We start from the raw sequence: 13,988 nt of genomic DNA on the forward strand, positions 1-13,988 counted from the left end.
AAAATTGAACAAATTAAACTTTAATCAATAAGAATAAGTAGCTTAGTGGTCTCAATGATTGAAAAACAAAAGGTTGGGGCTTAAAATCTCAAATATTACATTTAAAAAACAATAAATTTTTTAATATATAAAAGAGTTATGACGGGTAACGAGTACCCTGGAGGTATCATACTCGTCCCATTACCCTAACGGGTAATTATTTTGATCCCATATCCTTTTATACAGGGTACGAGTAGTCCCATTAGGGTCGGGTAGTACCGGGTACCCACGGGTACACTATCCATTGCCATCCCTACTGGTTCCAAATGTATCGGATCATCCTAGACTATCACTTTATAAATTAATAATTAATAATTTATTTTTAATAGGTTTTACTGCACTTCTGATTCTCTTAATCCATCCTTTACCATATCTACTTTACATCTCACCTCGAAACAAATAAATAGTTTCTATACACTTTGAACTTATGTTACTTTCAAAAAAAAAAAAAAAAAAAAAAAAACCTCAAAAAACAAACATACCCTAGCTGTCCGTTACATTCTCCCCACTCACACAATTTATGATCGCGCTGATGTAGGGTCACTTACACTACACCAGGCTGCGGCTACAATCTAAATAAAGCACATCTCGTCTAAAGGCAGTTGACGACAGCGATACACGCCACCATTGCCAGGTAATACCATCAGCCTACCAACGCCCAATCCAATTACAAACAAAACTAGCTATCAGATCGCTCTCGGAGCTGCACTCACTGTTTAGCTACAAATTTTCATCTCCATTGTATGCTGCTCCACTTGGAACTCTTGAATTTGATCTACTTTCTTCTTTAGTCGTAGAATCGAGAATATGTCGCTGGGGGAGAGGTGGTGCGTCGTCACCGGAGGGAGGGGCTTCGCGGCCAGGCATTTGGTGGAATTGCTGGTTCGGAGCAATATGTTCTTAGTTAGGATAGCTGATTTGGAGCCTACTATTCAGCTTAGCACGGAGGAGGAAGGCGGATCCCTTGCTGAAGCCTTGAAATCTGGTCGCGCCAAATATGTTTCCGCGGATCTCCGCGACAGTGCTCAAGTTCTCAGAGGTCCGATATCTACTTTTCATTACTATCCGCTCCAATTGACTTTGAACTGGAAATTGATTGCAGAGCTCGATTCTTATACTTTTTTTTACTTTTACAGTCATTGAAGGAGCTCAAGTTGTTTTTCACATGGCGGCTCCTAATTCTTCTGTTAATAACTACCAGCTCCACTATTCAGTTAATGTGCAAGGTACATTTGTTTTGTTTTTTCAATTTGAAAGATTATTCTAATTGCGAACTTCTAATAATTTAATTTTCTTTTATGCTACTCTTTAATCATAATTTACAGGGACGAAGAATGTTATTGCTGCCTGTATCCAGTCAAAGGTGAAGAGGCTTGTCTATACAAGCTCTGCTAGTGTTGTTTTTGATGGGAAGCGTGGAATTTTAAATGGAGATGAATCCTTGCCGTATCCCGCTAAGGTATTGACTTGATATATACTTGTTCATGTGTTATTTTAACGTGGGATTTGATAGAATCCCGAGATGGAGATAAGTCATTCCCTTCAACTGTTTCAGCCACTTGATTCATATACAGCAACTAAATCTGAAGGCGAGGCTGCGGTCATTAAGGCAAATGGCACTGATGGACTCCTAACTTGTAGTCTACGTCCTAGCAGCATATTTGGGCCTGGTGATAGGTTGTTTGTTCCATCTCTCGTAGCTGCAGCAAAGGCTGGAAAATCCAAGGTAAATACTCTTATGTGATTTCAACACAGTTGATGGGACTGTTGTGACAATATGTGATGTGATTTGGCCATGTAGAATCAGGAGTGCATAATTCAAGATCTCTAGCTGAATCTTAACTTAAGGATCTCTTTTCTGATTGTTTCAATACTCTCAAACATAGGAAATTGGAAAAAACTGATCAATGGAAAGCTTAAACAATAAATTTTCACTTGTACTTTATGGACAAAAGCGAGAGCTGTATTTACTTTGGAATTGCTAGATTGCTAGAACTTGTGATCCAAATATAAAATGTTCCATACTCTAATTTAACACAGAAGAGGATCTGAATGCTGCTTAAAAACAAAAGAGATTCATAATTAAAAAAAGAAAAAGAAAAGATGTCTCCAGAGTTTGAGAAGCCGAGGAGATTTTACAAGTCTAGTTTTCTGTAGTCTCTGTTTAGATGCAACGAAGTTCTTTTGATTGCAATTTTTTTGGATACCTCTAATTTATAAGTGGAATTTTTTATAGACTGTAAATTCTATGCTCATCAGACTGTAATCTCTACTCTTTTGGAATGGGTCAACTCATGATATTTGAAATGTTGCACTTATGTCTTTATTATTATTATTATTATTCTTTTTCATTTCTTCTTCTCCTTACTATTGTGCATTTACAGCTTGTTTCTTTTGTTTGCCTAAGTTTTGCAATTTTCTTTTGGGTTTATGATTGAACAGTTCATAATTGGTAATGGGGAAAATATTTATGATTTCACATATGTTGAAAATGTGGCACATGCCCATATATGTGCTGAAAGAGCTCTAGCATCAGGAGGGGAGGTTGCAGAGAATGCTGCTGGGCAGGTACCACCCTTTTCTGTTTCATTTGTGTTTCAGTTTTGATAATTATTCTCTGTTAGCAATTTAATCTTGAATTACAATTTTTTTTTTTTTTTGTGGATTCTCAAGAAAGAAAAAGTTGTTCACTACCAACTTTACTTATTTATCAATGTTATAGTCTTCATTTTAAGTAGTTTAAAACAAAAATGTCAAATTTGAATTTCCTCATTCCATTTTACCTTTGCCCTTTCTGAATTAATTACCTATATTTGTTGGCATAAACTTACGCATTGAAGTGCTGTGAACTTGGTTTGTTCTATCCGCATCAAATTAGATATTTTTTAGTTTAAGAGTGTAGTTAACATGAATCCTTGTTTTGTTGCTTGGAGATGCCTTCGTTAATGTTATTAGTGGCACAGACACGTAGGTTGAGTTATTGTGGAGACAACCTTGGTTTCATTAATTTTTTAATATAAATGATTAATAAGGGCTTTATCAATGCCTTTGTCCACAGTGGCTAATATCTGATAGGAACTCTGTACTTTGGACCAACAGATCAATATGATCAAAATTTTGTGGCAAAGTGGGGCTAAAATAAAGGAGTCACCTAGAAGGTTTGTTAAATCTGAATACATGCAAGAAGATGATCAAATAGAACAGCATTTGATCCTTAATGTAAAGGTGTCTGGGACTTCATTTTTCATTGTTAGAACTTAGAAGTGGCAATGGCCTAATTCTCCCAAAATTCTTCAATTTGATAGTAAGTTGATATGCTGAGCTTCATTCCAAGCCATTTGAAAGGATTTGAGGTCCGTTGCTGTTCATTCAAATTGTATCATTTTTGTAATATTATTTCAGAGATTGATGATGATACATTAAGCTATAAATTATTAAACCTTTATGCTTCCCTTTCTTAAGTCATCATTTGAGAAGAGTCTATGCCACTTGCATCACGCCAATCTGGATTCCAAAATTTGTAAGAGATGCTTGTTAGTAATAATTGTAAGATTTTGAAGGTTTCGAGGTTGTTGATCGATTATTGAATGACTTTAACATGCTTAAAAATGCATGCGGAAAAGAAAGATCCTGATGTTTGGCTCATCCTTAACTTATTGTCCACATCATGGCAACTCTTGTTTTGAGAATGATATATTGCATCGAAACTGGAATAAATAGAGTATTTTTGGCTTAGAGGCATTTGAATTTGCAGGCATATTTTATAACAAACATGGAGCCTATGAAGTTCTGGGACTTCACATCGCGTATTTTAGGGGATCTTGGCTATGAGAGGTTGGTAGTTCTTCTTTCTTCCTTAAGTGGATTGTTAAAACTGAAGTGTCCATAAATCTCTCTTTCCTTTTAGAAAATATGTATGTAAGTTGAGTCCTGCCCTGCCCTTTCCCAAATGATGCAGTTGCATTAATAATTTTTTTATTAGATAATGATTATTGTCCTGGGATATTTTCATGGAAAAGTCTTCTTGCTTCTGTTCCGTAGATGCATATGATCTATTTTGCATTACTGTTGCTGAACCAATGTAGTTTACAGGCCAAGGATAAAGGTACCAGCTTTTGCTGTGATGCCAGTTGCACATGTGGTGGAACAGATATATAAGCTATTGGGACCATATGGAATGAAGGTTCCACAATTGATACCTTCAAGAATTAGACTTCTCTCGTGTAGCAGATCTTTTAATTGTTCAAAAGCAAAGGATCGGCTCGGCTATTCTCCCATAGTATCACTTGAGGTTAGTCAAAATTTTGTTTTCTGCATGATGTCATGTGTATGAATTTGTTCTTGTTTGATAAACTTGTGGACAATTTCCTCTCTTTCAAATATGTCTTATTGAACGTCCATTTGCTATACGAGTTGCACACCTTCTCTATAAATTGGCTTCTATTGGATATAGGCCTTCCAATTCATAATGTCCAGATTACACAGTTCTGCAGCAAAATCTAACGTACTTTCATTTCTTAAATCATAGGCATGAAGTGAAACTATCAGGCATTAAGGTATATTAGGTCAGTTGATTAACAGTGAGTCAGTGACCAATGCTTTCATGAACATAAGTCCAAGCACATCAGTATGCGTGCATGAACCAATAATGGCTTACAGAAATCTTAGATTGGTTGCTTAACAGTGAATTGTGATCTTTTGAATTCTCTACAGGAAGGTTTGAAAAGGACTATTGAATCATTTTCACACTTGAGGGCTGATAAACAACGTAAAAGAGAAGGACCATCTAAGGCCTATAGATGGCTTGGAGGTGGAAGGGGTACGAGTATTCCCTTTCTAGTAAAATCACCTATCACTATGTGTTTATGTTATTCAATAACTGAGAAGTGCTACATCAGACTCAAAATTATCTTCTTCTCACATTTTTCGTGTCCATTAAAACCTTCTTTTATCTGATACTGTGGTCATAGTTAGCGTACAGTGAAACATGAAATCAAATATACAATATTGAACTCGAGAAATGCTGAAGTTACTGGCTGACCTCCACGTGGATTTTCCTTATAATAAGTGATCTGGAAGTTGAAACAATTGAGGGTTTTAACTTGGAGCCTGAAAATGGTAAAACTACATGGTTCAGGATTTTGTTTCTTGCTTAAAGTTAGTACAACAAGTTTACTGTTGGCTTTTAAGATAGTTGGGAATTAGGATACCCTGCCACGTTATTTTAAGATATTGTTATGAAGAATCCTGTTATTGTTTGATCTGTAATATGCCAACAATGTGCATACCTTTTTCAATGAACTTTCTTGGTACTTCTTTTATAGGCAGACATGTAGTATTTGTGCATTGTTGCAAAAAAAAAAAAGACTCTTCTCTTCCTTGGATTCTTGGTGCATTTGTGTTAAGATCATATGTTTTAATGCTATTTGAGATTATTCATGCACACGGGGTTGGAATGCAAAAAGCGATTCAATGTTATTTGTTAGAGGTAACTCATATGCTGCTGCTGTCATTTGCAGTTGCGGACATGCTGCTTTGGAAGGATAAAAAGCAGACACTCCTGACCTTGTTAATTCTAATGGCAATTTACTGCAACTTGGTTGCATCTCAATCTACCATCATTACTGCATTGGCAAAGATTCTACTGCTGGCATCAGCATTCCTGTTCATCCATGGAAATTTGCCAGATAGAATGTATGTGCTTGCGTCTAACTCATTTGTCAAAATCAATGTGATAATTACTTTCTGTTATGAGAGTAAATAATATACATCTGCAAATCAAGGTTGATTTTACTTGATCCAATCATTGGGATAAGTTGAGATGTGTTACACTTGTGCTCCTATGCAGCTTGTCTTTCTTGAAAGGAATTACTATTCATTTTCTTAGCATATAACGCTTAGCTTAGCTGGAATTGGAGGTGCACATTTGTAAATGTGGTCACAATTTGAAGAACTTTATCCTCAAAATAAAAACAACTCCTCTCTGCCCTCATGGCTGTTCTAGATCACTTTTTCTTATTGAGCTACATTTGGTGAACTATCTCATTGGTTTTGAAAGTTCTCGTAGTTGTGAAACTTCTGATGTTATGACAGAGTTGTAGAAACTAAGGTGGTGTTTGATAAAACTTAAAATTAAGTGCTAAAAAAATAAGTACCGAATACAAATATTAGTTGATAATGTTCAACTTAAAATCTTAAGTTAAATATTTTGACTTACCAGAATAAGTGCACTTTGACTTAACTGAAATTTGTAAGTGGTGTTATCAAACAAGCTAATGATCAATAAGTACTTAATATATTAATTTTAAGTGCTGAAAGCTGTTATCGAAGTGTCTAATTCAGGTATTCTTTTGATGCAGATTTGGGTATACAATTGAAAAAATTCCCGATTCACAATTTCATTTGTCAGAAGAGAGGTCTCACCGATATGCCGTTTCAATGGCTTCATCATGGAATGATGCTGTACACGCTTTAAAATCTCTTTGCAAGGGGAAGGACTGGATGCTGTTCTTTAAGGTTTTTACCTCTTTGTAACAATCTTCTTGTATTTATATAAATTCTTTTGCTGCAATGAAACCTTGAACAACTTCAACATGAAAAAGGGACATTGTTAAGCTACATCATATAAGTAATTAAACAGCCAAGTAAACATTTGCTTTCAATTTTTCAGTGTGCTGTGAAATTGCTTGAACCGTTGTAAACAAAGAATGTAGCAGTCTTGCTTTTGAACTTTATCTGGTGTTTTATCTAACTTCCTCTGTTGTAATCAAACAGGTTATTCTGTTGCTGTCGATTCTGAGCTTCCTTGGAGCCATTTCACTTCAGAGTTTATTTGTCATAGGTATCCACACTCTCTCGCTTAACTCCCATTTAACTCCTGTGCAGATTTATGTCCACACCCATGCCTGTGCATCTTCTTCCATGCATACACAGTTATATGCATGCATCACAGTCAGAGTTGCTGCCTTCTGGGATATTACTTAGTACAATTGCATACACACTGAACTCAGGGACATTGTATTGTTATAGACAAGTTAAAACTTCGATACTGTGAACTTTTCACCGTTCTATTTCAGAACAGTAAGCATCCGTGATTCTAACTGAAAAAGTCACGAGAGTTCTGTTTCCTCCACTGGGATGAGCTTATTTCCATTTCGATCTGAGTGTCGCTTTCCTATCTTCTTATTCTATGACGCTTTTACTTCTGTTACTGAAGTCACATTGTGGTTGTGGTGTTACGCCTATAATTGCAGGACTTCCAGTTGCTTTCATTGCGTTCTCTGTGTACGAGTTAAAAGAAGAAGCTATCGATGCAATGTTTTCAGAAGCTCTTTCTTATGGGTGCAAATTGAAATCTAAAATATCCAAAAAAGTAATTGGTGCCAAGAAGAACGACTAAGAAGTGGTGGCTCAAGTATTTTTGTTAACAAAGCATCTGCTGTCCTTCCAGGTTTGTTGGAGCCCTTTTAACGATTGCATCATTACTTGAAATGAGATGGCACTTTTGTGAAAAAGGGGATGGATATTGCTTTTATGCAACCCAGGTCTACCAAGCTATACAAGATCCCTTGTGCAAAAATTAGTGATCGATTGTTTGTTTTACTAACTTGAATGGTGAGATTGATTTTTTTTACCCTCAATTACTTTTCCAACTGCTAGCTTCTTTTGGGATTATTTACCATCTCGCTTCAATTACAGTGGAAAGTGAACTTCAATCGTGATTCCAAGTATAGGCTCGAGTGATCCAGTTTTTTACATGAAAGTTATTATCTAGGAATCTATTCCTTTGTAGCCTTTACCAAATTTCGTTACGTGTTTTAATACTCTATGAAATGTACTTTATGTTTTGTATATGGTAATCTCTCATCTACAATTGGAACTCTTGTTTCATTGTTGCCAGTTTTATGGAAGTTTTCTAGGCGTATAATTAGGCAACCGCAATTATATCTGAACTTAAATGCATTTATGACAGGAATATTTTCTAAGATGATGTTATTTTCCTAAAACCACTATCATATTATTTTGTTCGTCTATTTCTTGTTTATTTTATTCTGTGTTGTTTCAATAGAGTTCTGCTGTATTTGATAAGTATTTATATAGGATCTTTGCATTATTGGGTTTCAAGACTTTTATTTCATTTATTACAAAGAAATCATAAAATTTCTTATTTTCTTTATGCAAAGAGTTGAGTTAAAGACAGCATAGCATCTTGGTAAGGTGCACAAAATAGAACCCAGTCATTTCAGAAAATAACTTCTACTGGACCATTTGTTTAATGGTTTTCCAAATTTTATACTAGACCTAATATGATGGTTCTTTTTCAAGAAATCTAATTTTTTTTTCTCACATCTTAACACAATCCCTATTATATATCATAAAACAGGAACTACTCAATTTTTCAAGTTGTTATCATTGGCAACTTTTCAACCCTTTAAAATAATCACAAAACATTTATAGATAAACTATAAGCATGAAATCGTTTAAAATCAAATGTTACAAATCGAGGTGTCAATAACATTATGTTTTACAAGTTTATGGGAGTACTGAATTGTATTTTACAAGTTTATAAGTAGGGCTGCAAATGAGTTCTAGCGAGTTGAGGATGAGCAGATTAAACCTCGGCTTGATTTGATTATAGCCTTATTTTTAAGTGTACTGAATTATTTGAGAAAGTAGTAAGCTTTATGGTATTGTTATGGGCCATGAAAAAGCTCTTGATTTTTTTTTTCAATTGTAGGGAAGTTTTTAAATAGATAATAATTCTTTTTTTTTCCTTTTTTTTGATTCAAGTAATAATTCTTTTATTTAGTTTCTTGTTTAGAATTCCAAAAATTGAACTTAGAAGCCTCGATACTATATATTATACACTTTTAATTTCTTTTGTTTTGGGCAGGTGACTGCCATTGCTTTATTGCTTTCTGGAAGTTGACTAGTAAGTTTTCTAGGAGGCCAAATCAAATCCAAAAACTAAATACCAATAAATGAAAATAAAATTCTCTTTTTCAGTCATATTTTTCGAAATTTTTTACAATGCATCAATTTTTTTTAGTTTCAATTCAACTGTACAAATAACAATATCGAATAAAAAAATGAATATTTTGATATCAGTTGGACATCTGTCATATTCCATGCTACATATACAATAATCAGTAGTTAATAATATCCTTCAATGAATTAAGGGTAGGTATATAAAGAACTCATCTCTCACATGTTTGGATCATGACTGTTGCCATCTATATTAATTCATGAATAAATATATACATTATTTCTTAAATTAGGTAGGGCATATAATGAAAACTATTCCATATCATAGCTACGTACTAATTTATCTTTATTATCTTTTATAAATGAGAGTTGGTCATCAATTAATGTATATTTGATTTTTTCCTTCAAATAGTACCTTTCTTGAAACAAGTCATGCAAAATCCAAAAAATGAATAGCCCGTGATCTTTAAACCTGACAAATTTTACTTATTGGTACCCTGAATTTTTAAAATAACTTATCACACACTTATAGTTGACGTATAATTAGCTTATTTAGACATTCTGTAAATAAAATCGTTGATCTATCGTCTTTGACAGATGAGTGACATATAAAACGAATTGACGCATTTTTTTTCTATAGTATGCACATGCCACCTCATCCGTCATATCTATGTGTTACATTTTTTTTTTGCACTATTTGATTGGTCCTAATTGATAGACACAAGTTGAAGAGTTAAGTTAGTAAACCAATTTATTAAAAGCAGAAGTTTTATTCCTAAAAAAAAAAGTAGAAGTTTTATAAATCATGTAAATGTAGCTTAATTATGAATACTTTGAGTGGAAGTGAGTTAATTTCAAATGAAATTAAAAAAAAAAAATGATAGTTTGAGTTGTTGTTGGTGATGAAAGTGGTGATAGTGAGTTTTAGTGTATATGATGAATTGACCATACAAATGATGATAGTGAGATTAATGGAATTTCATTTCACACTTATTTCCTTTCCCTAGTACTGTATTAACTATTAAAGTCAACTATTATAGAATGTAGGAAGTGAATGGCCATTTTATTTTAATAACATGGAGGTGACTCACCTATCCTATGCATTGCTTCTTCTCCATATGCCTCTCTTTATTTCCACTTTTCCTCATTCATTTTTTTCATTTCTGATAATAATGTCTAATAAATATAATACTACTAATGGCATAGCTACAATTTGGAATTCGTAGGTACTGAATTTTCCAGCTAAGGTTTTTTAGTTTTTTTTTTAATTATCTAATTTAATATTTTTAGGGTATATACTTATTTATAAATTTAAAATTAGTACATTTTGTATATTATTGTGGTACATGTAAATTAATGTCTTGAGAAGAAAATATATATTGAGATAGCGATTGAGATTCCGTCTAGACATATACTAATAAGATTCTTTTTTATTTTATTTACCACACTCTAACATAGACGTATAATTTTTTCCAAGGTGTTGCAAGTTTAAAGAGCAAAAGCGTTATTCTTCTATTTTTATCGAGCGTTGTCTTAAAAAGGATCTTTTTCCAATTAGATAAGAATCAATATTTTTTTTTCTATCCAGACTAAGAATCTCACTCATATTTAAAGGGTCTTAGGGGGTGTTTGGTTGCTCATTTTCAGGCTCCTTTTGCCTTTTCATTTCAAATGGAAGAGTTTTAGGTATTTGGTTAGTGATCTCCTGTTTGCCTTTTACAATTGAAAAGCAGCATTAGGTGTTTGGTTAGTGATCTCTTGTTTGCCTTTTACACCCGAAAAGCAGCTTTTTACAAAAGCAGAGAATCTCTGCTTTTTGGAAAAACAGCTTTTTCCAACAGCAAACAGCAAACCGTAACAGCAACAACAAACATCAACAGCAAACCGTAACAGCAAACAGCAACAACAAACAGTAGGTAAAACAAACGGGCCCTTAATCTTTTGAAAAAGTATTTGACTTCTAACTTCCCAACTCTTTCATTCTCTTTCTATTCTTTTAGCAATACTTGCTCTTTTGATATCACAATCCTAACTTGAGCATCGGAGAATCCTGCACTAGGACCCGACCAACTCCTTTGTATATGTCTTGTAGGATTTGGAAGCAACCTTCTATCCATATCTTCCTTGAAGTAAACCTTTTAAGAAAAAAATTCTCCTAAGTTATCATTGATGCGATGATTGTGGATCCGAAAAAATCATCATAGATCCATCAGGGTCATGAAAGCGAGTGGATGAAACACCTAACACTGAAAATAATAAAAACGAAGCTTTCATCATCCCTCTAACATCTCAAAATCCTAGTACATTTGTAACGGGGTGCTTCTTACCCTCGACCTCATGAAATAAATGACTGACTTGTCAACATGATCATATGATTTCTCGGTCCTGAGGATTCCAATGTCCAATCTATCCTTATCACTGGGATGGCCTCACTATTACAGAGTGAAAAACGTGGCACAAATCAGCAAAACCAGTATAGAGGAAGTATTCTACACACTAGAAGGAGAAGTGACATTTCTCGAAAATCCATAAATAAATCACAGGTTGTTCGTTACCCTAGGTTTGGTATCTTCGTTGGCTTTATCTACTGGTCCTTCTTTTTGTAGACATGGTGTAAGGAATAGGTCACCGAGTGTCCCTACATTCTCTACGATATTTGGGCCTCCACTCACTCAGTCCACTTGCAAGGAATCCATCATGCATGCTAACCGACCATTGAATCCTTCGGATGCCAATTATGCATCTGATCAGTATTATCATGGATTTGAGTACATGAGGGGTCTGACACTACAACAAGGGGTAGATACTCAATTTTGAGCTCCTTCAGATCTCACACAAATAGTCCAAGGCATCTTTGAAGATTATGAAGTTCTGACCTACCAACGCATGCTAACGAGGTTAGATTATCCATTCTCTTAGCATATTCCGAGGCAACTTGTCACGTACGTGATTAAATTTCTAAAATTTATATTTTGATATTAGTATATCGGATAATTATTGGGTATGTGCGGTTAATTTGGTGCTATAGGAAAAGTTTGGAGTTAATTTGATAGTTTTAGGTGTAAATTAAAAGTTTAGTATAATTTTAAAAGATTATAAAAAAATAAAGGATCAAATATGATATTTGACGAATTTGGAATATAAATCCAAATTCGCCAGAGTTCCACCATCTTCTTTCTTTTTGTTTTGTTTTGTTTTCTGTTTCTTTTGTTTCCTTTTGCCTCTTCGTCGTTCTTCGACCGTTTCTCCACCGTTTCTTTGATTTACGGAATTTCGACCGTCCGAATCATTCGAAATTGGAACCATAGCATCTTTATATATAGATCTAAGTTCTAGTCGAAGAGTTTTTGAGTTTCGGTAGTGTTTGGAGGGAAATGGCTTAGACAGAGTTTAGAGGCGAATTGAACGGGTTTGTGGTTTTCAATTAGTAGCCAAAGTAAGTACCTATCAACTATATTTTGAGTTTGATGTATATAAATATATATATAATCAAAGGATTTACAAAAATTGATATTTCAGGGTTTCTACGGGTATTTTGTAAAATTGAGGTTTTTTACGATTTTGCTTTTTATTGTGAAATTCTGGTTCAAATGAAGTCATTGACTATGCTTTTATGTGAATTTTAAATTTTACTTGATTATGTTGATTTAAGGCTTCATTTGGTTGATTTAATATATATACATAGATGTTTTGGTTTTGGATTGAGAAATCTATTGCGGTTATTGTTGTTATTATTTTGGATTGAAATCCATATATGATTTTTATGAGTTGTGGTATTTCGAAAGATTTAATGGTTTTGTCCATCTAGGATTGCCCGGGGTATGAGTTGTATTTTAAGACCATACCTAATGGCGGTATGGCCAGAGTGCACGGCTGGTAGTCCTAACTGTTAGGCAAGGAACGAGATATAAATGAGATATCTCGATATTGTTATGATTGATGTTATGATCTACACGGGTGGAATTCGAGGATGGATACATATACAACTTTGATTTTATGAACTTAAGTTTTGAGTATATTTTATAAGGTTTTGGTGATTATATTATAAACTTAAGTTTTGAGTATATTTTATAAGGTTTTGATTAAATCCCTTTATAAACGTATATATGTAGCTATGTTAAATAAAGTTGGTTTTTATGGCTGATAGTTTCTTACTGAGATTTTTGTCTCACGTTTTTATATGTTTTAATGTTTTTAGGTGAGACAGTACAGGATATAGAGAAGGTTCCCGACCGATTAGGCGAGGTTTGGAAGTTGGCTGCTTATTGTTAGCATTATGGTTAGAACTTTGGTATTGCAATTGTAATATAATGATATGTGGATAAATTGGAGACTCCTAAGTATTGATTATTATCTTTCCATTTCACGCCCGATGCCGCTTGAGGTCATTTAGGGTCGGGTGTGACACAACTGCTTGGCTAGCAATTTAGGTAGCTTAATATGACCATATACATTTAGAAGGAGATCCTTCCACTCATGTCCGAATATACAAGATAAAATGGACTTAGCTAGAGAAAACAAAGGTCTCTTTTACAAATCCTTCTCCACGAATGTATGAATGATTTGAAATCAACATTCAAACCATGTTGAAATTTGAACACCAACTAAATTTATCAAAATTCACATTAGTCTATTTTCTTTTCTTTTGTTCACACATGATTTTTTCCTCCATTCACGTTCCACATTTTTCCTATAAATAACATGCATTGGCATAAGTTTTTGGCATTCAAGCAACCGACACTCAATTACTAATTTGTGTGACATTCTCCAATAGAGAATTGTGAGGTTTTGGATGTATTCAGGTTAAGGATTTTGAGTGTTATTTTCTCCATTCTTTTTTACCACTTTCAGTTCTATAGTGGAATAATTTTTGGTCTCATTCACACATGGAGTAGGTACACTGCTGAACCATATAAATCTCTGTGTTATTTATTTTATTGTTCTTATTTGATTTTGTTATCAAT

The 13,988-nt window shown here is 34.0% G+C and overlaps 1 protein-coding gene and 1 long non-coding RNA gene across 3 annotated transcripts; both read left to right on the top strand.

Annotated features, from left to right (window-relative positions):
- Nucleotides 1-529: 529 nt before the first annotated feature.
- On the top strand, nucleotides 530-8,003 carry LOC136202921 (3beta-hydroxysteroid-dehydrogenase/decarboxylase). Of its 2 annotated transcripts, XM_065993915.1 has the most exons (13): nucleotides 530-673; nucleotides 831-1,078; nucleotides 1,176-1,265; nucleotides 1,365-1,498; nucleotides 1,595-1,765; nucleotides 2,482-2,607; nucleotides 3,794-3,873; nucleotides 4,132-4,330; nucleotides 4,753-4,858; nucleotides 5,559-5,733; nucleotides 6,399-6,555; nucleotides 6,814-6,880; nucleotides 7,293-8,003. In XM_065993915.1, the coding sequence occupies exons 2-13, from the start codon at nucleotides 847-849 to the stop codon at nucleotides 7,436-7,438; spliced, it is 1,683 nt and encodes a 560-aa protein (XP_065849987.1). In that variant the 5' UTR covers nucleotides 530-673; nucleotides 831-846; the 3' UTR covers nucleotides 7,439-8,003. The 2 variants fall into 2 exon arrangements, with proteins under 2 accessions (XP_065849987.1, XP_065849986.1); XM_065993914.1 differs by having other exon boundaries at nucleotides 580-1,078.
- A 3,827-nt stretch (nucleotides 8,004-11,830) lies between these two features.
- Nucleotides 11,831-13,383, top strand: LOC136202282 (uncharacterized). The gene is made up of 2 exons (XR_010674397.1): nucleotides 11,831-11,921; nucleotides 13,223-13,383. It is a non-coding gene; the product is annotated as an uncharacterized lncRNA (long non-coding RNA).
- Nucleotides 13,384-13,988: the final 605 nt, after the last annotated feature.

This window comes from Euphorbia lathyris, chromosome 8, assembly GCF_963576675.1.
Source record: "Euphorbia lathyris chromosome 8, ddEupLath1.1, whole genome shotgun sequence".
In the NCBI taxonomy this organism is placed as follows: Eukaryota; Viridiplantae; Streptophyta; class Magnoliopsida; order Malpighiales; family Euphorbiaceae; genus Euphorbia; species Euphorbia lathyris.

Bases quoted from the DNA above. Each gene is read 5' to 3' on its own strand.
- LOC136202921 (XM_065993915.1), top strand. From the start codon at position 847: ATGTCGCTGGGGGAGAGGTGGTGCGTCGTCACCGGAGGGAGGGGCTTC. The intron at 1,266-1,364 runs GTACATTTGTTT...CATAATTTACAG, and splicing joins CTATTCAGTTAATGTGCAAG to GGACGAAGAATGTTATTGCT. The intron at 5,734-6,398 runs GTATGTGCTTGC...CTTTTGATGCAG, and splicing joins GGAAATTTGCCAGATAGAAT to ATTTGGGTATACAATTGAAA.